General features: G+C 38.7%; 2 protein-coding genes across 2 annotated transcripts in view; one reads left to right on the top strand and one right to left on the bottom strand.

Moving 5' to 3' along the window:
• Positions 1-27,042, top strand: part of CTNNA1 (catenin alpha 1) — a 180,563-nt gene that overhangs the window by 104,733 nt on the left and 48,788 nt on the right. The gene's annotated exons all lie outside the window — the stretch shown is intronic.
• LRRTM2 (leucine rich repeat transmembrane neuronal 2) lies at positions 15,308-16,984 on the bottom strand. The gene has a single exon (XM_090288989.1). It carries the CDS (start codon positions 16,982-16,984, stop codon positions 15,398-15,400), a length of 1,587 nt encoding a protein of 528 aa, XP_090145115.1. The 3' UTR covers positions 15,308-15,397.

The following is a 27,042-nucleotide window of genomic DNA, read 5'->3' as shown; positions in this document are numbered from 1 at the left end:
ACCATTTGAATGCCATGCGTAATTCGAAATTTGGATCAACATGAGAAAAAATTACATCAATATATAACCTGAGGTACAAAAAAAGAATAAAACATAAGATACGAATTATTCCATTGTTATTTACATTTATAGCCATTGAATAAAGAGCCACTGGGAGCAACGCTGGCATTTTTGGGAAAATTTGTCAGTGTTGCTCACAGCGACATTGACACTCACAGGGTTAAATAGTTTTAGACTACCCTTCCTTGTCTTGCAAAATTTTTGAGTACATGGTTAAAATTGGAAAAGGAGATAACATTTACTAGAGTGAATGGAACTCCAACTAGAGCTTTGCCACATACTTTACGAAGTAGAAAATGGTTCTGCTTTTTTTGTGTGTGTCTAATTCATGAGGGGAAGTCCTTACGCTTAAAAAGAAAGCCATAAATATGGTTTAAGCCATAAATATGGAAGCATGGAGATGCTATGTATCTTTTCAGAAAATAGTTTTAGATCAGAGATTAATTGTGTAAACCTGATATTTAACATGGGAAGTTGGATGGTTTTATTTAGTACATCTGGGTAAATGAGTGGTTTATTTTTTTGGTGGTGGTGTTTGTTTTTTTACTGCTTTTTCCCTCATGCTCCAGGCTGTTGCCCATTTCTCTTGAGCAAAGATTTTGGAGAGTCATTTGTTCTGTCTCAACTAACCATTGGTTCTTACCCTTTGCTTGTTCTTTAAGTAAACCTCTTTCCCTTATCAATCTTCATTAGCAGCCCTTTTCTGATAGTTGAAGTTGTGGGTTTTGTTTTTCTCAGCAAAAGAAGAAAAACTGACAAAATACATTTTTCTAAATCACTGTTTTGATCATCATAGCTCAGCCATCTCCTGAAATCCGCAGTTGGCTGTTCTTGCTGACCATGTTAAATCTAAGCACCCTTCCTGGTCGCAGAGGACCTTTCCTTGGTCAACCTGTGTGTGGCTGCGCTTATGGGAGTCGTCTGTGGTTATCCTTGCAGCCTGCCAGCTTGGTACTTTTATACCAAGCTTGAAGCTCATTTCTTCACTGCATTCTTCAGTGCCCTCCCTGTTCTCGAAATAGCAGTAATCTAGGTGGTACCATCCAGTTCACATTGTTGGGCTTATTCTCTTTTATTAGTTACTTATTGAATATTGTAAGTTTTATTTCCAGCTAAATTGTAATCTCCTGAGGGCAGGGGCCTATCACCCTAGCATCTCATAGGGTGGAAATTAAAGTAGTCCTTGTTGAATTATTTTAAAAATTTAGTAGTAATAGTAGTAAAATAGCTTGCACTTTGGCACTTACATGTGCTAGGAATTGCTTGAAGTGCTTTACACACATTCCCATTTTATCTTCAGAGCATGAGTTTGATACTTTTAAGGCATAGAGGTTAAATGACTTGTTCAAGGTAGTAAGTGGAGGTGCTACACTTTGAACCCAGCCTGGCTCCAGAGTCCAAGCTCTTAACCACCATGCAATTCTGTAGGTCTAGTAGAGGAATAGTGTGTTATATTGCCAATACCACAAATTACAATTGTAATTTTATTTTTTCCTTTCTTCCCAACATTTTATTATGAAAATTTTCATGCAGACATGCTGAAAGAATTGTACAATGTGCACTCATATATATATATATATATATATATATATATATATATACCCATTTCCTAGACTCTGTTGATCAACATTTTGTTATATTGGCTTTATCACATATTCATCCATCCCTGTATCCATGTTATGTTTTGATGAATTTCAAAGTCAGTTGCAGACATTTGTATACTACACCTCTAAACATTGCAGCATGCGTGTCATTAACTAGAGTTTAACTTTTTAATGGTAAATTTTACAAATAGTGGAATCTACACATTTTAAGTGTATTATTTGATGAGTTTTGATAGATGTACATTGTAACCCAAACCTCTATGAAGATAGAGAAAATTATTGTGGTTATCTTTTTATTGATTATTTGGCTGACTTATAGTTTATGTACATAATCTGTACATTTCCCCCAAATTAAAACTAGCTTCTCTGATTGTCCCATGATCTCTTATTTGTTCTTTATTTATTTTACTTCAGTAGGGCAGGGCTCTCTCTCTCCAGCACCTACTTCACATGGAAAACATGTGATGAATGATGGACTCATGGTAGTCACATGTGTGCAGATGCTTAATTGCTGACAGTTCCTTTGGCTCAGATTATTGTAATTAATTAAGTTGACCTATTCTTATTAGTTTCCCAATAGAACATGCTTTGCTTAACTGCCTTTGATGTCAAGGGGATGCTACCCTTGAAAATAAACCTTTTTTTGTTGACTGCCATTTGATAAATTCCTCAGACTGATGTAGGAGAAAAGTGTGGTTGTGGAGTTTCTTCTCCATCCACCCTCATTCCCCTGGTGACCTCATTCATTCTTTAAATACCTTTGTTCACTAATAATGACTTCAAAATTTATATTTCCAGCTATATTTACCCTGTACTTGTCATCTCTACTTGAATGGCTAGCAAACACTTCAGCTTTAACATGGTGAAAACTGAATCGTATTCTGTCCCACCCAAAGCTGAATCTTATTCTTTCCCATCCCTCCCCTTCCCATTTGTGCCATCTGTAGTGTGCTTAATCTCAATTGATAGCAGCAGGTCTTGAAATTCAGTTTAAATGCTAGTTAATAACATCAGAATAAAGAGGGAGTTCTCCTTCCCAGTTTAAACTAAGGAATTTAAAGGAAAAAGGATTCCTAGACATGGATAACAGTGTGGTGATTGTGGGGGAGAGGGGGGTATAAGGGGACTAAATAGTAGTGGAAAAAATACAATAAAGATTAAATAAAAAAACTGAGGAATTTAACAAAATACTTAGAAGATGAGATCTTTAAAATACTTATTGTTTTCGAGAAGCCAGTAGGTATGTGATTTTAACATAAACATATCTTTAATAATTTTATAATAATTGATAGTGATGTATTGGGTTGACCAAAATGTTTTTTTGGTTTTTTGGTATGATGGCTGTAGTAGTGCTTAGTTGTCTTTAACTTCATTCGAAACAATTTTGTTAGAGTATGTTGTAACAGCTGTCAAATCAGCCTGCATTAAAAAAAAATCTTACCCAATTGGTGAATTTTTCCATAGCCATTTTAATATTGAAGATGGAAGAAAATACGCAACATTTTCTGCATATTATGCTTTATTATTTCAAGAAAAGTAAAAATGCAACTGAAATGTAAAAAAAGATTTGTGCAGTGTATGGAGAAGGTGCTCTGATTAATTGAATGTGTCAAAAGTGGTTTGCAAAGTTCTGTGCTGGAGATTTCTCTCTGGACGGTGTTCCACAGTTGGGTAGAACAGTTGAAGTTCATAGTGATCAAATTGAGGCATTAATTGAGAACAATCAACATTATACCACGTGGGAGATAGCCAACATACTCAAAATATCCAAATCAATAGTTATTGGTGAAAATGAAAAACGTGTCTTTTATTTTACAGAAAAAAACATACAGACTTTTTGGCCAACCCAAGTTTGGTGGGAATGTCTACTAGACTAAGTAAACCTTTTACAGTTTGTCCAGTTCTTCACGTCTGTCTGTAATTCATCTCACACCTAATTCTAAGCAAGCACAAATTAGATGATATTGCTTATGCACTGTAATGTTTTTGACACTTCAGGAATGATGTATCAAAGGGAGAAAACTGAGCATCTGCTATTAGGTTTTCATGTAGAGTAATGACAGATCTTAGACTGGCAGTTTTAACACAATAATAAAATGGGCTCTAGTTATTGGAAGATGATGCTAAGTGTCAGAGAGCAGTTTTGCACACACTGGCATGAGGGATTGTCAGGAGAAAAGAGGGAGAGATGAAGTGACGGAGCACTGTCCCAGATGTCTCTAGGAGTGTGCTGAGAGTAGTAGCTTCTTTTTCCTTCCTTTCCCACTGCAGTTCCTCCCCTGGTGAGTTTCAAGGGAAGTTAGATTGATTGGAGAGAAGCACTGTCAAGGTCACTTCTGAACTCAGTTCTCAGTGTGTGCCACGTGCAGGTCTTGGAATGATTCTGCTGTCTTTCTTTGGGCAAAAATTGTGCAGGGCATACTTTCACGTGGAAGTTCAGTGTTTTTGTGGTCATTGTGATAAAATGGGTGTGAACTTTTAGAGCAGAGATGAGAGAAGTAAGTGTTACTGCTTATTATTGCCCCAAGAATTTGACACTTATGAAATTTTCACAACCATGTCTTCTTCTCCCAGTCCTCTTTGTCCCAAGGCACTTTCCCCACTCCTAAAATACTAAGATGTGAAGTGTGCTGGGAATTTTATTTAGTCAGAGAGTGGGAGTGAGTGCTAATTTAAAAGCAAAAGGGTTTTATTCTTAAATGGTTGGTATTTCTGGTCTCTTGAAAATAAAAGCGAAGTGAATGAACATTATTTGATACTTGAATCTATACAAAGGGAAGGGTAGACAATGTAGATAAGTGATTGTACTTGTATTTCTGGCATTATTTCCTGATTTGTATGGATCATTTTGCAGCTTATAGGCACGCAATTTTGTGGGTTGAGGAGTATTTTTTAAATTACAGGTATTTCTTTGAAGGTAAGTGCTCAGCAGTGGATATACTTCAACTGGTTTTTCATTTAATAAGGTGATTATCCTTGGTATTTTGGGAGCCATGAGGAGAAGCAGGTATGTGAAAAGCTTGTTCATGTGTTGATAAATAAGGAAAGAGAGAAGCACACCTTCAAAATATGTGAGAAAGTGGAGAAAAGTTGTGGGTGAAGGAGGAGATAAAGTGATTTTCCTTGTAGGATGAACTGGATCATGATCTTATAAAGACAGTATCAAGAAAGAAGTTCTTGATTTGAGAAGTCTAGGCCATGTAATCTGCAGGTTCTGATAAGACTAAATGTATCTATTCATTCAGACAGGTTAATTCTTAGCAAGCTTTATATTTAATAGAGATTTTGGGAGTAATGGAGGGTCACTATCCAACAACCATAAAACATACCCTCCTGTTTGCACTGGGTTGACGGGTTATCTTTGTGTTTTTAAACTGTCATAACTCCCCTACTCATACCCCTTGATAATTCTGGCAAATCTGCTTAGAAACCAGATCTGTCATAATTAGATGGGCTGCTTCCTAAATTAGATGTGGTAGACTTGAAGTACATTTTTTTCTAAGCAAAAAAAAAGGATGTCATTATGATCTTTAATTCTCAGTCATGTATTTTGTCCTAAAATAAAATCGTCAGAAGCTGAGATACCAATGAGGTTATTTCTTTTGAAAAATAGTATTTGTTTATGATAATGGATAGTATATGTTGTCCAACATGATTTTACTGAATAAAGAAAAGAGACATAACTTTATTTTAAGTGACTACCCAGAAGGAATTGTAGAATTAGGAATTTTAAATCTTATGAAATATAAAATATAGCCTTGATTCATAAAGCCAAACCAGAAAAATGTCATGTCTAATATTATGTATTTGATAAAGCAAATTGCTTAACTATAAAATAATGTGGTCAGTTTTATATCACTTTTAAATATAAAAAGTGTATCCAGGCTGTTGACTTGTTAAAAGCTCTCATTAATTATTAATCTTAATTTTGGAGACTATACATTAACTTAGTGAGGGAAGTGAGACTAGGAAATAGAGAGTTTGGGGGAGCAATACTGGGATTGAACATGTCTTTCAATGTGATTATGTTCTTTACTTGATGAATCTGTCACATCTAGTTCTCCACATAGTGCTGTTTCATTTATTATACTTTGTATTAATTGGTTGCTTCTTTAATGTCCACTGGCTGGGGATTGAACCCACAACCTTGACATATCTGGACAACGTTCTAATCAGCTGAGCTATCTGACTAGGCCTGGTCCACATATTGCTATTAAAAACAACAAACATTTATTTATTTTTATTTTTTAAGCATATTTTATTGATTATACTGTTAAAATTGTTTCAGTTTTCCTCCCTCTGTCTTCCCCTCCCTCCCAGCAATCCTCCCCTTTAGTTCATGCCCATGGGTTGTGCGTATAAGTTCTTCAGTTTCTTTCTTTCCTATACTGTACTATTCCTAACATTCCCTTGTCGATTTTGTTCCTACCAATTATGCTTTTTAATTCCTGCACCATTTACTCCATTCTTCCCCTTCCCTCTCCCAGTTGATAACCCTCCCAGTGATCTCTGTACCTGTGATTCTGTTCCTGTTTTGGTTGTTCGCTTAGTTTGTTTTTGTTTTTGTTTTTGTTTTTTAGATTCAGTTTTTGATAGTTGTGAGTTTGTCATTTTAATGTTCATAGTTTTGATCTTCTTTTTCTTAAATAAGTTCCTTTAACATTTCATGTAATAATGGCTTGGTGATAATGAATTCCTTTAAGCTTTACCTTGTCTGGAAAGCACTTCATTTGCCCTTCCATTCTAAATGATAGCTTTGCTGGATAGAGCAATCTTGGTTGTAGGTCCTTGCTTTTCATCACTTTGAATACTTGTTGCCAGCCCCTTTTTGCCTCCCTAGTTTCTTTTGCGAAATCAGCTGATCATCTTATGGGAACTCCTTTGTAGGTAACTCTTTTCTTTTCCTGCCGCTTTTATGATTCTCTTTTATCTTTAGCCTTTGAAATTTTAATTATGCTGTGTCTTGGTGTGGTCCTCTTTGGGCCCAACTTGTTTGGGACTCTGTGCTTCCTGGACGTGTATGTCTATGTCCTTTGTCAAATTAGGAAAGTGTTTTTTCATTATTTTTTCAAATTTTCAATTTCTTGCTCTTTCTGTTCTCCTACTGGCACCCCTAATAATCAGATGTTGGTATGTTTAAAGTTGTCTCAGAGGTTCCTCACCCTCTCCTTGTTTTGTTGCATGCTTGTTTCTTATTTCTGTTCCAAATTATTGATTTGAATGTCAACTTCCTTCCCTTCACTGATGATTCCCTGTATATTTTTATATATTTCACTTTGTGTAACCTTCATTTCTTCCTTTATTTTTTTTTGCTATACTCAGTGAGTTCTCTGAGCATCCTTATCAACAGTATTTTGAACTCTACATCTGTTAGGTTGGCTATCTCCATTTCATTTAGTTTTTTTTCTGGGGTTTTGTTCTGTTTTTTTATTTGGGCCATATTTCTTTGCCTCCTCAATTTGGCAGCCTCCTTGAGTTTGTTTCTTCGTATTAGGTAGAGCTGCTTTTACTCCCTGTTCTAGTAGCATGGCCTATGTAGCAAAGGCACCTGTAAATTGTGTGGGGCAGATCTTTAGGTAATTACCAGGGTGGGGCAACCCACGTCACTGTTTTGTGGCTCTGTGTGTGGTAGAGTGGTCAGAGGGGTGACAGTGCCACTACCTGGCTTCGGGCAATTTGCCCGGCACTTGCCTTGTTTCCAGTCACTTTACCCACTTCCTGTATGTGATAGGCCCCCTTCCAGCTGCTGCCTGGGATTTGCATACATTCTCAGACCTGCCCTTTAAGTGGCGAAAATCCTGCAGTTTCTTCCCCCGCCCCAACCCCTACTTGTTTTACAGCCAGTGGTAATGGGGGTTTATCTTCCCAGTGCTGGAACCCTGGGCTATGCAGTCTGGCCTGGGTATGGGATTGCTCCCTCCCAGGGTATCCCTCCTGATTTTTATCTACCACACGTGAATGTGGGACCGTCTGTGCCGCTGTCACTTCCCTGTGCCACAGCGCCTCTTCACCCTGTCTCTGAGATTCCGCCCCTCCTACTCATCTGGATGAATGTGGCTTCTTAAATCCTTGGTTGTTGGATTTACATATGGCTCAGTTTTCTTACAGTTCTGGTGGTTATTTGTTTTTGAGATCTGGTTGTAATTCTTTCTATGGTTGCATGAGGAAGCTGGGGAGTCCCAACAAACATTTAGTGAATGTTTGTTTTATGCAAGCTTGTTCTCAGGACTTTATAGGTATTAAGTGCCCCTTTGGTTGTTACTGCTGTTTTCCTGTTAAGAATGAGAGGCCCAAGGCAGAGTGAGATTGAAGGAGTTTTCCACGGTCATAAGCCTAAGTGTGGAGCAGGACTGTTAATCACTGTGCTATTTGTTCCTGTTGAAATATAGGTGGTTTTTCTAATGGCATGTGGAATGTATTTTAAATTTTAAAGAGTCAGTTAAAGTTTCTGACAGCTGTTCAGATCAATGAATGCTTTATCTTTTTAAATGTGTTCTTTCTTAGGATATTAGTTATCATCTTATAGATTCTTTCCCAAGGAGCATATTTGTTATTATCACCAGCACAACTAGAGATGATGCATGAAATATGCTTCTCTTTGTTCATGATGTAGTGGAACATTTTTAAATTTTAAATTACACTCCTTGTCTAGAAGATTTGTAATGTAATAGAGTAGGTATTTACTGGATATCCCTTATGTGATAGAACACTCTAGTTTGGATCCCAAGGATATGATGAGGAGGAAACAAGAACTGCTCTTCTAAGTTGGTGCTTGTTCATTCTAGATCACAACAAAGCATGCAACATGCTTGTGTAGGCCCCTTACCCTTAGCTTTTTCAAGGGCTGGCATGAAGGACAAGTCTGTTCTCTAAAACCTTCTTGGAGATACTGTCTGACATGTTTCCTTATTTTTCCTATAGCTGGCTCTGTTTTATAAATAATTTGTAGACTTCTTCACTTAAGTCTCTCTCTCTCCCCCAAATAAATTAGTTTCCTTTATCAGATGAAAGAAGTATCTCCTCCCTGAAATAAGCCAGTTTACCTCTTAGAGCAAATGAAAGCTGTTGATTTTGTTACTTGCCTGTCCACCAGGAAGATCAAGGCCAAATTAGTGTATATTAGAAATAACTATTTCATTGTTCTACTGGGGCTTTTTTTTATGAGCTATCAAAACCCTTAGGATCTGCTCTGGCTTGTGTGGCTTAGTCGGTCACAGTGTTGACCTGTAACTGAAAGGTTGCGGATTCGATTCCTGGTCAGGGCATATATCTTAGTTGTGAGTTCAATGCCTGGTCTAGGCATAGGTGCATGCGGGCCCCGGTCTGGCCCTGTATGACCCCTGGTGTAGGCACTTACAGAGGCAACCAATCGATGCTTCTCTCTCGCATCTGTGTTTCTCTCCCTTCCTCTCTCTCTCAAAACAATTTAAAAAAAATGTCGTCAGCTAATTATTTTTAAAAAGAAAATCTTAGAATCTGGTGAAATCTCTGGACTTACAATAATTGTATTGTAATTTGAAGAGGTTCTTATATCCTGTGAAACATATCCCGGACCCTTAGAATTCAGAATCTCTGCTTTTGATCTCTTTACATTATTTCAGCCATTCTGTACTTATGACTATATTATGCTAAGTTTACTTGGCTTTAAAGAAATAGGTTATATGTGAATAATACATCATTTTCAGAGGTTTTAGCAGCTGAGCAGTTGCCCTTTATGCAGTTGGCATTAGGCCATAGGAAATGTTTTTATTCCTCACAAGAGGAACATTTTTTGATTATCATGGCGATGAAACAGGTGAGCTAATATAAATGGCTGTAGTGTTTTTGTCAGATGATTTTCCAGAAAAAGCAACCTGGAGATTGTGTGTGTGTGTGTTCTTGTGCACTGAACGCAAATGTGAATGTGTATTCAGTGAAGTTATGACATTTTTACATTTCTGCACTGTGGTTTTTGGTAAAGTGATCTTGATGAAAATTGTAAAAAGACTTTGGGAATTGTCTCCTGGGCTGCAGTTTTAAAATTTAGTCCTCAAGTGTGAGAAGAGCCTTCTCTCTTTGGGTGTTGGTTGAGCCATTGGACGGACTCTGCTATCAGGGTTGTTCACAGACACTTCTTTCCGTTGGGTTTCGAAGCAGGAGGTCCTGAGTTGGAGGCCATGAACTAGGCTTTGCTCTTGGGCCTCCATGTACAAAGGGATGGTATATATTCAGTTGTGGGCTTTGTGGGATAGGGTACCCCATTGTACCTGAAGCTGGAAATTTGCTCTTTAATGTCTTCTTCTGATAGGGGAAGGGAAGCTCAACATCTGTCTGTCAAGAGTGTTCCCAAAACATTGACTAATGAGGAGGAACCCAGGCTAAGGAAAGATGTTTGGAGTAGCTTTGATTTTCACCTTTCCCCCGTCTCTCGTTGTAAAAGACAATTTGTAGTACATTTTGTCTCTCTGAAGGAGACTTGAGTACCTAGCTGGTTAGATATAAAGAAAGAAAGAAAAAAAGAAAGAACTCTTTAAACAGACCTTGAAGAAATCTATTAAAAATTTGAGTGGGAACCTGAGAATGCTGTGGTGTACAGGACAAGCTAATGAAAATAACTGATAAAGAAATCAGATGTAGCTTTACATTGGGTTTTCAAGGTTAAAATGTGCTATATTAATAAGCTCTGCTTTTAACTTGGTAAGTATTGGAATTCATTCCTTTGTACAATTTGAAACCACCATCACCTGTGCCCTCTAGTGCACACTGGATCAGTTTGACAGTAAAATTTTGTTCTGTGCTTCTTGCCTCTGCCCTAGTTACTGCTGGGTTTTTGGTGCAGGAGCTCTCTTAGCCTCTCCGATTCCCTTATCCTTGGGTGTTGGGGAAGCGGGTAGCCTTGTTTCTTCCTGCCTGTCTTGTTCTCTGCAGTACTCTAGTATTGCAGACTCCTAATAGTTACCTCCTTAAGGCCATGGCAGTTTCTGCCCCACTGCTGCCCAGGCGTAGCATCCTGTCCTGGGGATGTTTACCTATGCCAGTTGAGGGACACTAGTTAAAAATCTTGCCTCCCATTCCCCTATCCATATCCATATCCATAGTGAGCTGGCATCTAGTGTGAGTAGGTCATGTAGGGATCCTCGAGAACCCAGATGTTTAGCACCTGTGGTTCTCCCTCTCAGGAGTGGTGTGGAAGATGCTGCTGAGATGTACCCTAGTGGACCTCTGAAGTAGAAGCCAAGTTGCTGTTTGCTGGGGCTAGGTAATTTAAGTGCCTTTTTGAAGCTCCCCAGGCTGTGGCAGCAGTCTACTGTTAAGGAAGTTGGGGGACAGTGGCCAACCCTAGGCCCTGTGAGCCCCATAGACAGCTGTTTGTCCACTTGTCAAGGCTTGTGACAGAGCAATTCTCATTGCATGACTGTTGTTAATTGGCATGGTAGCTTTTTAGTCAGCTCCCTTTTGCCCCCCTTAACTTTACTTTAGTTTTGCCTGTCTCTGAATTAAGACAGGTGATGATTAGCTGTCCTTTATTCAACTGGTACATTTGGCATTGTAGAGAACATGGTATGAAATGGCTGTTCATTTAAGTTTTCTGTATCTGTCATAAATGGTTTGTTTGTTAGGTTTCACATATCAAAATAGCTTACCAAGAACAACTTAAAAAATAAAAAGACATTCACTTTTTTCAGTATACACCATTTTAATAATAAAACTTTCCTGTACACTGCACTTCGTTAACCGTCTCCCCCCAGAACCCCAGTGTTATAGTATTCTCTTCCCACCCCCAACCCATTTGCCCTCCCCCCTCAAAATGGCTCTTAAGGTGATTGAACACAATGTGTTTGGACTGTACTTTTGGTTTTCAGTCTGTGTTGATAGAAAGGGTCAACAAACATTACATAGATGAAACTTTTTATTTTTAATTACCAAGGAAGAATAGGTTAGTTGAAGGAGTAGCAGCTGTTTCCAAATGCTTGCAATAACAGGATGAAAGCTTAAACCATCGTTTTCTGTGTGTTTTTGCCTTAAATCATTCAAGTTTTCCCTAGCTAAGGGGCAGAAATATTTAACTATTGGTGGATGGCCTTAATGACCTTTGTCTTTCTGGTTGAAGCACATTAACCAATAAGACATGAAAAGCATATCTCAAAACAGACTTTTGAGACAGGTCTGTCACTGTGTTTCTCTGTTAGGAAAATGATCATGTAAGTCAGTTTCTAAAAATATTTTTTCAAATTTCATATTGATATCCACAATTTAGAGGGGAGAATGGGGTATTTATAGTCCTCACCCCTCCCCCAATAGCTCTGTATAGGAAGTATGCCTTAAGAAAATACATCTTTTTTTCAGTTTTAGAATTCAAACCTAGTGCTACATGGGGCTCATTTTTATTGGAAAAATGGAGTCTAGCTCTTGGTGACTAACATCAGAATAAGCAGGTGGATTTTAATAATTAGTGGACTTGGTAAGTTCAATCAATTCTATTCATTAAATTGGTACAGAAATTAACTTAGGCACATTAAGAAATTACATGTATTAGTGCAGATTTTTTGGCTTAAAAATTAGTATCTTTGCTCTTTGATGTTGGCAGTGGGTAGTCTCTCTGAGTTGTGTGTGGATTTGCAAATTTATCAGCCCACTCTCATTCTAGAGAGGTGATTGAAAACCCTGGCAAACTACAGAAATGAACATAAGTGATTCCAAACTAGCTTTTCATTACTAGGTGGGTACAGTGTCATAACCTTCTTTAGCTTTCCTTTTTCCAGAGAGATTTAATTATTTTTCTGGTTCTTGATAAGTGGTCATTTTTCTCTAACCTTGGGGGGGGGGGCAGTGCCCAAGGGCGGAGTGTGCTGTGGGGAGAGGAAGCTGAAGAGGATAAAATTAAATGGAGAAACAAAAGCCCTAACATTGCCTTAGCAGGGTCTGTGATGGAGCAGCGATGCCTTTTCACTCTAGCCAGTTGGTAAAGAGGGCACATGTGACCAGCAGTCTCATCTTCAAACCTGTGCTGATACCAAAACCCAAAAAGACCAAAATTCAATGGAATCCTGTCCTCTGTAGGCAATTCAAAAGGGAAGTTTGTGCTTTAATGAAAAAGGAACATGCTATTTGGCATCGTTACTTTTTTCAGAGAGCATTGCCAAGAAAATGCAGGGCAAAAAAATCAGTTATTTTTCAACTTGAAAGTATTCTGTGGATGGCCTTGACTCTGCTGTTCCCCTGAATTACTAAATGGCTGCTTTTCCAATTTACTTTTCTACATTCATTAGGGATTTTGCTGATTGATGGTCTGTTTTACTTAACTGTAATCTTTAGGATTAATGTGGGGATTCCCAGCCAGTACTTCTCACCCTTGTCCTCATAGTTTCAATTAATTTTGATTGTTGAAATGATAGAAAATACTCCTTTGCTATCCTTCAAGGCGAGTGGAATCTTGTGTGCTCAGGACACAGCTGTATTGTGACAAAGCTTTTCTCTGACAAATGGCCGTGGTTTCCCTGATAAATAAATGAGTTGGTAAATTTTACCTTGTGGAACTCTCATTTCAAATGGGGATTTCAGATCCGGCCTTTCTGTAGGGAAGCAGTGAGCTGCGCTGTATGCCATAAAATCAGCTTTTGTCCCTGCCCAGGCAGGCCCACAGTCTGGTTTAAGAAGAGATGAAATGCTCACTGCTCAAGATCAGCTGAACTCGACTGGACTGAGACTTCGCCAAACTAAACTGATTTACCCACCTTAAAAAAATTTATATTGTACATTTTTACCATAATATGTGATCTTGTCTGCTTTCTACTGAGACACATTTTCTTTGAAATATAGATAGACACCCCTCTCTTAGTATTAAAAAAAATTACAATTAAACCTCTGGGTTAAACTGTAGTCTTAACATGTTTTCAATTCAGTACAGTGAAGAAAATATGCCTTGAATGAAGGTTATCATGTTAATGGTCATGTTAAGGAAAAGATAACTTTTCCCTTTTATGGTAGTGATTTTTCTTTTTCATATACAGTAAATGCCACCTGTAAAAATGCTCATTTTTCTAAAATCAAGTCAGTAGTCTGATGTCTTGTTTTTTGCTGCTGCCTACATGGGACTTTGTTCATGGAAAAATTCTGTGTGAATTGGTAACTTGCATATGAACCCCAAATACATTATAGTTTCTCCATAAAAATCATAATTGAAGAAATGTAATACTTGTGGCTCTTTTCTACATGATAAGTGTGGCATCATTATCATTTGTTAATTATGGAATGTTTGTATTAACACCAGAGAACCTCCTCCTTTTCCCCTTTTCAGCTGCAGGCCCTAGGGCCTTGCCCTGTAGATAGGGAACAGCTACCCATTTGCCTCACTGTGGGCTGCCTCTTAACTTCAGCTAACCTGTTTCTGTGAATCAGATTTCAAAATGCTGCCTTTCCCTTTCATCCCCTCACCTCCGTGCTGCCTTTGAGTTACCACTGTGTGGCTACATAAATAGATAGAATGTTCTACCACGGAAAGGTTTGCCTCAGTAATATGTTGTTCCCTTCACTTAGAAGGAACTGCTCGTATAGTGTGAATATGTATCTTTATCAAAAGATCAGGTTTTAGCATGTAATATTTAGAAAGTGGTTTTTAATGGTTTCTTCATAATATATTCTAATAAGAATCAGTGTTAGGCCTGTTGCTAGCCAATTACTTTTGATTTGGCTCTGAGGTTTGAGGATCAGGAAAAGGCAAAAGAAAGAGGTTTAAACCCCTTTGTCAAGGCAGCTTTGATCATGACAGTTGAGAAAGAGAGAGAGAGAGAGAATTCTGTGTGTGCTTTCAAACTAGAGGGAGCAAGTCATAGGATTAAGTTGACTCAGTTGCTCTTTTTTCTCTCCAAACTAATTTGTAAATCTTCCTCACATATAAATGTAAATATGGAATTTAGTAAACTAATTAGTAAAATGGTAATGTAATACTAGTTTAAAGTAATTGTCTAAATGCCACAAAATCAACCTGTTAATTATATATGCCAAACTAGAGGTGTATGATGAAAAGTCAGTATAATTATTTAGTATTGATTTCATTGTAATGAGACCTTTTCACCATCACTTGGATTCATTATTTAAATATATTAAAGAGTCACATAGCTTATTAGAATTACATAAAGGGTTTGATTTTTATGATGTGGACTTGGATGATATCTATTAACCCAGGCAAAAACTCTGGAAGAAGAGTATTTAGTATTTACCAGACTTCAGCATACATGAAATTATACTTCCCACACTGGCAGTAAATTGTAGATTTGCATAAATACCAAATTATCATACAAGAGAACTTTGCTAAGTCTCCTTTTAAGCAGCAAGCCAGTGGTGGTACTTGGGATGGAAAGCAGTAATCAAACAAGTATTGATCCATATCTTTTTCTACTCAGTAGTTTCTTTCTAAACCATTCTCAGTAGGAAAAAATAGCATATGGAGACCTTAGTGTAAATGTTTACACTCAATAGTACATAATCATATACAAAAAATGTCTTATTTTGAAGTAAGCATTTTTAGACTTTCCAACAAGAGTGCAAATTAACGTGAGCATTGCTTCATTTCACACTTAAAATATGATTTCATTAAAAAAATTAAAAACACTTCAATGCTTCAAAAACTTAAGTCTCCACTTGGTTTTGAAAATTAGGCTTAATGTCACCATTGTTAAAAATTAGATATTTATTTAGCCCCTACTATGTAAAATAGGTTACTTATCTGATATAATTTTGATGATGGGTAGATATTATACTTCACATTCTTTGTATGGCAGCTGCTGACATTTGCACTGTCCATAACCATTAATGATGATGAAGGGTCCTTCATGGGTGGGTTCATAGTCACTGTATGGTCCTTGGTCTGACATGTTTGACATATGGAGTCGTGTTTGGGATCGGAGCTGCCTGTGGTTCTGAATCATTGAGCACTGCCTAATTCTTCTTAATGTGGGAGGGCAGCACTTCCTGGAGATGAACACTATAAAAATAATAAAAAAGAAAGAAAACAATAAAGCCATTGTTCCCGTAATTACCCTCTGAGTGAAGATGGCATTGTCTGGTTCAGGGAAGTGTTCCTCAGTAGTAACTGATATGCCTGCAGTAGTTGGGTTTTCTTTGTCTCCCACATGGTAACTTGATGAGCTTATTCTTTTTGTATATTCAGTGGTTGGATCTCTGTAAGTTGTAGCCATGGCTGTGACAGTGGTTGATAAATTCCAGCAGAGTTGAAATCCATGAACTGCATCTAGTATATCCTCTCCTTGGGTGTGGTCAGGACTGTGGCATAAGATGGACTGCTCCCACCGACCTTGGAAACTGCCCAGCCAGGACGCCAAAGCACATATTCTCGGGCTGCATTCCCACAGATTGCCAGAGAGGCCAACAGTTGTGAGGGATCTCAGGGAATTTAAGATCTTGGAATCAAGGCTATTTAACTTGTTGTTATCCATTAGGAGTATTTTAAGATTAGGCATTGTTTCAAACACTGTCAGGTCGATGGCCTTGATTTCATTTCCAGTCAGGTCTAGCTTTTCTAAAGTGCCCCAGGTCCACTCCATCCCACATGTTAAGTTGCTGATTTTGTTCCATTGTAAGAAGAGTGTGTGCAGACTGCTTAGCCGTAGGAAATGAGCAAAATTAATCTTCGTCAGCTGGTTGTGCTCTAGGTGAAGCTCTCTCAGTTTGATTAATCCTGCAAATCCATTACGAGCCAAACTTCGCAAACGGTTTGTGCTCAAATCTAGAAACTCCAGACTACGACAGTCCCAGAATAGGCGTACTGGGATAGTCCGCAGAGAGTTGGACCGTAAGTGTAAGGTCTGCAGCTTCCGAAGGCCATAGAAAAGCTCTGGGTGCAGAGATGACAGCTGATTAAAAGACAGGTCCAAATTTTGCAGGTTAATCAGTTGGGTAAAAGTTGTGTTTGACAAGTAAAATATTTTGTTGGAACTTAAGATTAATTCCTTAAGTTTATATAGTCCTTGAAAAGCATCTTCTTTTACTGTTGAAATTTGATTGTGGTCTAAATGGAGCCAGGTAAGTTGGCTGAAGCTGGCAAATTGATCCCTTTCAAGCTCTGTGATGTGATTGTGCCTCAGGGACAGGCCCAGGGAGCCCTTGTCTGTGGCGTTTGGCACTGAGTGGAAGCCCTGAGAGTCGCAGTAGAAGAGCAGCTTCTCACAGCGGCATTTGGGTGGACACGCCATTCCCAGAGCAGGCAGCATTTTTAAAACCATACTCATTGCATATATTGCTGCCAGCATAGGAGCCCCTAATGGCCACTTGAAATGTAAGCCTGCAGAATATAATTTAAGGAAAACAAGAAGATAGGGCATTTTTCAGCAGAACATAGGAGCTATTTAAAACAAAACAAAACATAACATTATGGTGAAAGATTTCACTGCCTATAACTTATTTTTCATTTACTGCAGAAAAACTAACCTTGTTAGTGTGACTGGAACAAAACTTAAACCATTAAGAAGATAAAACATATCCTGTCATCAGCAGTATGTGCTTTTAACCAAAATGTCAAGATACAAAAACATGACAGCGATTCCCTTCATAACAACTGAATTCAGTGGTTTATTTTTAAAAGCATGATTCCTTGCTGGCTGTACAAGACACATAAATGCATGGACTTACCCATTCTTCTGAGCACGTTGGAGGCTGCATTCAGTCGCGGTTGTTAGACTCAACGCAGTGAGTCTGTAAAAGGCTCTAACATGCAGGAGCCTTTGACCAGTTTCCTGTTTTCTGTGTCCCAGGCTTTTTGAGTAAAACTGAATCCACCACGGTGAGTTGTTTTTTTCGTTAGGATATTCCTTTCAAAAGCATTGGTTTCATTTTCTGTGACCAATCTGATCCCTTAAATCACTTTTGAATGTAAGTTATTAATTTCGCCCTCCTCTTAACTGCTCAGCTGGTTAATCAAAGCATCAATCTTTCCCTTCCGCAGCTGTTAGTTCTCTCCGTCTTAACTTGTTGATGGCAGATGGGAGGCTTGTTGCAGAGAAGAGCTCCTGGAGCAGCATGAGTGCATTTACTGAAAAGCTTTTCCGAGAAATGGCACAAGAATGGATTTGCTTATGTGCTGCGACCACACAGAACTGTATATAGGCTGACGTCACCGGGTGACGTGTCTTTTGTTTGGGTTTTCCAGAAGCTTTACTGTTAAAAAGCACTGTGCTTTGTAACAGTATCGGGTCGTTGTAAGACCCCCGATTTCAATAAAGCAAGAAAGAAGAACTCCCGAGTTAAAAACATGGTATTCCTTCAGTGTAGGAAGCAGCAATGAGGTTGTAATAAAGGCTGCATTCAAGAAGACCCGTCTGAGCAGTGAGTTGGGTTAGCAGAGTGATGATTTTTAATGCCTGTGAGAGCCAGTGTTAAGATTGCCGATTCTGCATAGAAAGACCCAACTAAATGATCAGGAGCCTGCACGATTTATGAAGTGCTGATCTAACTCCAGCCTATGCAAGTTAGTGCCCTCTGCTCTGGTAGTTTGGGAAGCTACTCAATCACCTTGTTGTCATGCTTTGTTAAAATGGAAGTATGACTAAGATTTGCTTTTTGTGTGTGGGTAAAATAAATAAGTGGATTAGGCTTTTTTGTCACTAAGAGCTTAACATCACAGACAAAGAATAAAGGGGAGAAAAGCTTACAAAGTATTTGGTTATTTTTCTCTTTGAGAATTTTAGAGGAACTCTGATTAAAAGATTTCTCCTTCTCTGTGCTATTTTATAATAATATTTTATTACAGGAGTAAAAGGTAGGTTGATACAATCATTTAAAGTTGCATTCCCTAAGCCTCAACAGTGAACAGAAATGGTTTAGGACAAGTTATATAGCATGGCTGGATTCTGACATGATCCCTTGTATTTACTTCAGAATCTCACCTCACCTCAGTTGATTCTGACATTGGGTGTTGTGGTACTCAAATAATAGGACAGTTACTTGCACACTCAGTAGCTCCTACTGGCACGCTTAAGAACTGGTTTTGAGTCTTACACTGTTGTTGGACTTTGTCTAGTGAATACACAAGATCTCTTAAACTTTGGAATATGATTTTGCTTTGGCTCTTTTTACTTGATTTAACTCTATCTTCTCCCTGTTGAACAGTGTCATCACTTTGCAGAGCTTGATTATAAATGTGCAGCTCTGTGTTTAATTTCTTTTTAATCTTCACCTGAGAATATGTACATTGATTTTAGTGAGAGAGGAAGGGAGAGAGAGAGAGAGAGACAGGGAGAAAGAGAGACATTGATGTGAGAGAAACATTGATTGGTTGCCTCCTGTACACACTTGGACCGGGGATCGAATCTGCAACCTTTTGGTGTATGCCTATACAATCAACTGAGCCACCGACTAGGGCTGTATAGCTCCATGTTTAGTGTTCTGTAAACATGAAAGATATTTCTAGCATGAGTCAGGGTCATATTTTTAGGTCTGACAAAGGTAAGACCTCTTAAACATCTTGCCTTATTGATTTGGCTTTCCGTGCCAATATTCCTTACATTAGCACTTATCTGTAGTGGGTCTTATGTCACATCTGAAGGCAGAAATCTCAAAAACTACCCATAGTGTCTGAACCATTATTGGCCTTTTGGCTTCCAGGGCCTTAATCCTACAGGGCAAGTCTAAAAAGTCATTGTCTTAAGGGGTGTAGATTCTGTGTTGGTGTGTGGTCCTGGAGAGAGGACTGGAATAGTTTTAAGGTCTCTTCCTCAGGGCCCTGTGTAAAGGCGCTGTGAAGATGGCAGCAACTGCAGGTGTGTAATTTGAGTTTTTCTAGAAGCAGACTCTAAGATGGGGTTAGAAGTATGAGCTTTATTGGGGAAAATGCCTGGGAAATGTAAAGGAAGAGAGAGGACAGCAGGATGCTCTTCAGGACCAGCAGAGTCTTCAGTCCACAAGGCAGATCTGTTGCCTCTGAAAGCAGAGGGGAAGGGAAGAGTTGACAATCAGGTTCTTAGACTATACAGTGCAGTTCTAAGGCAGTTTCCCTGGGCCAAGGAGAAGGCCCCAAACCAACGTTGCCCATTCTCAGGAATGAGCCCACCTTAGTACTCCCATCATTTTCTTTTTCTGGTTAAGAAAGGGAGGGAGAGGTGAGATCTGGTCCTGGTGTAGACTTCAAGGATGCCACTCCTGCTACTGACCTTGAGCCTTTCCATAGTCTGTGTCTCTGTAGTCTAGAAGTTCTTAACACGTTGCGTACTGGGGTATTTAAATGCCTTTTAGAAATGATGTGAATTCTTGCAATGTGTTAACATAGGTCTACAGACTGGCTTGTTGAATTTTGTTGTTTGTACATTATTCTGTGAATAAGGTTTAATTAGATTCTTAGAGGGTCTGTGACCCTAGATTTCAGAGTTCCTATTGTGCAGGAACTTGCTTCCAAAACTTCCAAGGGGGAGATCTGATAAGGGGTGTGTGTGTGTGTGTGTGTGTGTTAAGAAAAGAAGCCCTTGGGATACTGTAAATGCCCTCATTGAAGTCACCCACCCTCTGATTGGGGTGGGGGATGGGAGAGAGACCATTGCCAGGCAGGAGGATCTGAATTAAATTCTTCCCTGAAGTAACCACTTTAGTTCCATGTGGAGCAAAGCTTTTGAGTCAATTGGATTAGAGCAACCACGATTAGGAATGAGTTGTATGTGAAAATTTAGAAGGAAAAGCATCTCTTTTTTGAACTCTTGGTTCCTTTCTGCTCTCTAGGTCCCTTGGCCTACCTCTTATGATACTAACAGATGGGAAATACTTAAATTATGTTTTCCCAGTACAGTACCATTATAACAGATTTGTGGGTTAGAAAATTTGCCCAGAGAAGCACCAATGCAATTATGAATAATTATTTTCAATGCATCTGGAATGGAGGACAATAATGCAGTATCACAGTACTTGGAGTGCACAGTTCCTTCTAGGTCTCCAGCCATCTTGCTCACTTGGCCTCTCTTTGAGTTCAAACAGTTCAGACGGTGGAACCAAAGAAGATAATGGTGTTTGTCTTAAAATTGGTGGAGCACAGTTCCTGTTGATGGAATTTTGTATCATTTTTTTAATCTTTATCTTTCTTTAGCTAAGAGGACTGAACAGAAACCCATGTTCTTTCTGAATTAAACTTTTTCTTGGTTTCATTTTAGAACAGCTTTATTCTGCTTACATATGCTTTTGACTTAAAGTGGCAGTACAGCTTCTGGAGGGTACTATCCATATCAAAGGAGCAGTAAAATCTAACCCCACCATCTGTCTGTCCTCTGTAAATGAGTCACGCAGAAGAATTTAGGTGCTGTGGTTACCTGCATTCCTGTACCTGAAAATTCGCTTTTAATGTGTGCTGCTGATTAGGCAGAATTATTTCCCCACTTGGAGAAGCATGTGTACAGAAATTTACCTGGAATTTCCTATTCTTTTGTGGAAGAGATGGAGCTTGATTTCGCTTTATACTAAAAGGTCAGATATTTAGATAATCATGCCCAGCTTTAAAAATTGTCATACCCCAGCACCAGAGGTGTTATACAGAGGCCCTCTGGGAAAGTATGTTCACATAAACCTTGTTGCTGCCAGTCTTGATTGCTACTTGGAAGACATCCTCTCATTCATCAAAAAGTTATATTTTAGGATGGAGGCCCTAGATTTTATGGATGTGAGTGCATCCCTTACTAAGAACCTTTGGGATTCTTAGTTGGCAACCTCTTACTTGGGCCTATATACTATCAAGACCTGTCTTAGGGTAAGTGGGTTTCCTAGCCTTTTTTTGGAGGGAGGAGGGAAAGATGATGTAAGATTTTAGTAAATCCTGGAGCTGTTCACTGCTTTCAAACATGCATGCATTAAAAGGCTAACATATAACTTCCTATAAATTTTTGGTTTGCTATTTAAAAACAGGAAAAATTACTGAAGTTTGGTGCTAAACATTAGCATGTTATCTTAGAAGGAAACGGAACCTATCCGACTGAGGCAGATAGAATATGTGAGGATTAATGGTTTCATCAATCTGTCATAAAGATGGCTAAAGATGAGTTGATAGTCCCAGGTAGAGCCAGAGGGTCTGAGAACATTCAGAAATCCAGGCTCCTGGCGTCTCGTTGTGGTCACAGGGACCACTGTGTAAGTCAGTACAGTATATCTGCATTACTGGTAATCTTTTCTTTCAAAGGCCTTTAAAAAGAAGACTCCCTGCAGTAAGCTCCCAGAATCCCCATTTTGGATTGGATTGTTGTCTCTATCCCTGCCCTTGATTGATTTTGATTTTTAAAAGTTCTTTTGCTATTTTGTTAGTAAATACAACTGAGAAAGCATTAGGAAGGGGAGTGATGGTTAACACTAGTGATGGTGTGTTCCTTTTGATGCTGCAACTTACAGTTTGGGGTTTCTAACCTAGTTTTGGGGGCATGTACTTCTGGCATTTCTTGCTGTTGGGGCAGGTGGCAGGTCTAGGATCATATGACAGACTAACTCTGTTGTGCTAGTCTTGTATTCTGTGCCCATGGCTAGGTAATTTGTCAGTGAATCTCAGTGTGATGCACCTGAGTCAGATATTAGGTGAAGGAAAATCTTCCACAGAAGTTTGGGCAGAGGTTCATTTAAACCATGAAAGTCTTTTATTTCTCCCACCATAGACATTAAACCAAACCAAACAGAACTATCCTGAAATCTTGATTAATGCACAGACTGATAGAAACTTACATTGCCAAGCCCGTTCTTACTCTTGTTGCCAGTGGCTGCCTCCTCTTCATGTTTTCCTCTTCCTCTGTTCAAGGCAGGCTGCTGCTTCTCCTCTTGCTCCCCCTCCCCCTCCCCTTCCCCCTCGTCCCCTCCCTTCCCCCTCCCCTCCATCATTCTGAAATACTACCAAGTTTGGATTTGTCCTTCCTGCGTTTTCCTCTTCACATTTCAAGTAGCTTCCTATTTAGGTGCGTTTCCTACTGCGCACATAGATGGCCATGTGCTATATCCAGAGCCATTTGCACAGGACAGAATTAAGAGTAAGATACACATTCATATTTTCCTGAAGAATCCCTTTCAATTTTAGAGGACTCTGTGACCCAGTTGGCTAAATTTAAAAGGGTGAATTTGCATGTATGTTGTCTAGATGCTAGCAAGTTTGTTTGGTTGCTGAAACTTGGAAATGTTATTCCCTCAGAACCTTCTTAATGTGCTCTAGGGTAGAGGGACAGCAACATGTGCTAAGGCAAGCAAAAAATATTGAAATATGTGATGTCATCAATGTGGAGAAAATCAGTAACAACAATTTGGCCCAAAGAATGAAAGATCATTTCTTATTATGAAAGGCTATTACAGCATGCAACATTATAGCTGCAGTTGAGATGTGAGTCTCCGTGTTGCTGAAATGTGGCTTGCCAAGGCTTGAGCTCCTTGTGGGAGCTGATTCTGTCCTGATGCTTGTTCCGTGGTGGGAGGCGGGGGTGGGGGAGGAGGTCTGTCTGTCTAATGGCTTCGTAGTTTTTCCTGTGTGTTTGTGGATGTGAATGTGTACCTAATGGCTGCATGGTTTTTCCCTTATATGGATATACTATAATTTATGGGCATATTTGTTTTGCGGCTTTAGCATACAGTATAAAATGAATATCTAAAAAATATCTTTGCATTCTTAGACAAGTTTATATTAACATAAGTTCCTAACCATAAAATGTCAGGTTAAGGGATGTGTGTCTTTAGAATGAACAGACATTGCTGCATTGCCTTCCAAAAAATTTTAAACTGTTTTATACTTCCCATAGTAGCCTGTAAGTATGCACTAGCCACCTATCCAAGCCCCCTCCCCCAAACACTATATTGGAAGCCAGCAAACTTTAAAAATATCTGGGAATATGGTGAAAAATGCTGTCTTTGGTTTGTTCTAATTTAATTGTGAGTGAGATTGAGCATCATTTTGTATGTAGGTATATTGTTATTTTTGTTCTTTTCTGTAGACTGTATTTCATGTGCTCATTCCACACCCCATTTCTAAAATTGGTCATTTTCTTAAAGATTTTTAAGACTTTTTCCTTATTAAATAAATGAACTTGGCCAAATATTTTACATATTTACTTTATTTAATTATTTGTCTTTTAAAGGTGTATGGCTTTGCTCTATATACTTAATTTTAATGAATGACTAAACTGATGAGAAGCTTTTTAAATATTAAACACACATGTGTACCAGTTGGTGAACATGAAAGTGTTGTAGAATCTTCAGTAAATAAATACTCCCTTTTATACCATTATCTTAAGTAGGGCAAAAAGGATCTGAGCCCTTCAGAAATGTTTTTAAAAATACGTATAGAAACCAAAAGACTTACCTGGTTTATCACAAATTTTAGCCCAGTTTTACCAGTTAACTGAGCATTTAAAAATTCTTCTGAAATATCCCCACAGTTGAGCTTTATTATCTCCCTCCCTCACCCTGGATTATTAGTAGCTTCAAAATTAAATTCTTATTCTGTGACCTTTATGCATTTATTTTGTATACCTATTGACTTTATGTATCTGTGCTTTTGAGAACCTCCCAAATTATTATGCACAGCAGCTATTTAACAAGTAGATGAATACTGTCCTTTTTAAGGGGGAAAAAAAAACCCTGGTGTCTGAAAAGAGATTGGAATTATCTCAGCTACATGCTTCAATTTGTGCCAGGGAACTCTTAGTATTGGCTTTCTAACTTTTCTCTATCAAGGATTTTTGTTACTTTTTTCCCCCCAGAAAGAGATAATTCACATTCTCATTCTGATCTATAAAATATATAAAGGTGCCACAAATTCATTGTGATTTAGCTAATGGCAGCTCTGCGCTATAGCAGCCATGTACCTCTTGGACATGGTGTAGTTACACCATGGTGGAATGCCTCAAAAGCCACATTCTGGCATGTGTCTATGGCCAGAGCTGAAAATACCTAAGCTTATTATAACTGATAGGACATTTAGACAGATGCCTGGGCATATTTTCAGGTATAATGCAGCATCAAGCTGAGAAAAATCTAAAGGTGGTGTGCAAGGCTGGCTCTCATCTGAGAAAATACCCAGACAAACCAGTAAAGCTCATTTTTAAAAGTCTGTGAGGGGAAGAAAAAGAAAGTGGGGTAGTATGTCTGTAACATTAGTTTCCCTGCCAATTTTCTTAAATTTTTTAAATTTTTAGGTAACATTAGGCAAATTGGAAACTTCTGTTCTTTGCAACTAAAGGAGAGGGTACTCTTTGAAAGGAATTGGGGATGCAGATATATATAGCCATTATATTCTAATATTGGGCTCTTAGTCTTTGCCTAAGGCTCCCAGTAACTCCTGTCACATATTCAGCTTATGCAGAGCCCATCAGCTATCTGTGGGCCAGAGAGAAGAACCAGGGTCATATTGCTTCTCATGTTATTCCCCAAATGTTTACTCGTGATAATGTGTTGGCCACTCATCAGCAAACCTTTTATTTTAGTTGTACTCATGAAGACATGGATTGACTCCCTAGTAGATACTAGTCTCCTTTGGTGTTCAAATATTTTTCTTGAGTGTATCTTTAATGTTATCGCTCCACATTCTTCTCGGAAGCCTCCAACAGCACCATAGATATCACTTCCTCACCCCTTGCTTTACTTAAAGGCCTCTATCTGGATGACAACCTCACTTTTCCTCTTTTGTACCTGTGATGATGCTTCATTCATTTCTCTCACTGTCTTGGGGTTGAGGAGAGGGGGATGCTTCAGATGCTCATTCTGATTTGGGTCTTGTGGAGTGCCTTGGTTTTTAGTTTTTGAATTTTGTTTAATTTCCTGGTGGCTGATGGAAACATTGTATCTAATTAGACTTTCCTGTTGAATTAATCACACCTTCTTATTTTCTTTTAAATAGCCCTTAAATGTTCCAGGGTTAAAACTTGGATTTTGCCCTCCTCTGCTACTCCCTCCAGCCTTACTCTAGATTGAAAGCAGTATTTGGAGTTACTTGAAAAGCCTTATATTTTCACTAATAACATGAAAAAGCAGGAGAGTGATAATTTGCCACATAGATCAAACATTAAGTCCAATGACTTTGATACATTTCTCATTTCATTCATGTCCAAGGGGAGAGAGACGGGTATGATTTGAAAATGGCTCTGAGGGAAAGTGTTAGGTACTGAGGGAGCACTTCAGAGGAGCATCAAACTTGAACTTAGAATTGAGGTTGGCTACAGGAAGTACGGTATCTCCTCCAAAGGGTGGATAAGAATTAGAAGAAGGGGAGAAGAGTATTCCAAGTTGGTGAGAGAGCATGGCATATCTGAAGAATTAAAATGCATGTGGATGGATGGCAGAGTGACCGTAGTCATTGAAGTAATGGCTGCGCTCAACAGGGAGAGTGCAGAATAAGATGAGAAGGAAGCTTTTGGCAGAAGAGACTATGTAGCTCCTTCAGCATAAATCGTGTTTGTTACCCTGAAAGCACTGTGGAAGTTTTCACTGTGTATTTTTCCCTGGATGCACTGATTTAGTTGTGCCATTACCTTTTAGGTTGATTAGTTTTTTGTAGGCTTACCTGGGAACTTTTGTCACATTGTTTCTAGGGACTAAAATGCCTTCTGAGATGCCACCAATGATGCCAGGGACATGTTCCTTCCTGCTGTTGCTTATTTTATCCCATTTCAAACGGAAAGATTAGACTAGAGTCAGGGACTTCAGAGGTGGATTAGATTATGGGTGAAGAATTGGTGGACATATGCAACAGCCACAGCAGTGAGACCTGTTATTATCTGTGGCAGAAGTATGAGTGGCTTGGAAAATGCTGAATTTGTTACAGGAATGCTTATTCTTTCTGAGGCAGGAGTCAGTCCTTTTGGGGGTGGCGGGGAGGGGAGCTGTTAATTTAGAGTTTACCTCCAAAAATAGGTAAAATCCTCCATGAAATTCTAGTTCTTAATACTTAAAAAAATTGATGCCTAACTTAAATGTAACCTCCTGCATAACTTTTACTTACTACTTTGACCACTGTTATATCATGTAGAATTCCTGTGAGGCCCAGCATGATACAGGGTATTGCTGAATTAGTTGTTACTCTGATTTATTTTATCTCAGATTATAGAAGGATTATGGCTGGTCCTGTCCACTCCAGTGGATGCAGAGTAGGTGCTCAGTTAAGAGTGTGTCTAAATAAATAGAAGTCTGTTCACACAGGATGAAGGGGGGGTAGGGGCTACTTAAAACTTCTATTAAAAATGGGTTTTGAAAGCTCTTTACTATGTCAGCAAGAACTGTGTTGCTAGAGATGTTCCCAGCCAAATAACCTTTGCCTCTCTTTCGTTCAGCTGGCATTTCCTTGTCAAGGAGAAGCTTTATGTTAAAACCCCAAACATGCCTTATCTTTTTCTTAGCAAGCCCTTTTGTCATTGCTTAGCAAGTACATACATATCAAAATTGAGTGACCTAGGTG

The sequence above is a fragment of the Furipterus horrens genome, unplaced genomic scaffold, assembly GCF_987537825.1.
Source record: "Furipterus horrens unplaced genomic scaffold, mFurHor1.1.pri manual_scaffold_10, whole genome shotgun sequence".
Taxonomy (NCBI): Eukaryota; Metazoa; Chordata; class Mammalia; order Chiroptera; family Furipteridae; genus Furipterus; species Furipterus horrens.
This window is presented reverse-complemented; position numbering and strand designations above follow the sequence as displayed.

Excerpts from the sequence above, each read along its gene's own strand:
- LRRTM2 (XM_090288989.1), bottom strand. The coding sequence starts at position 16,984 with ATGCCCTATCTTCTTGTTTTCCTTAAATTATATTCTGCAGGCTTACAT.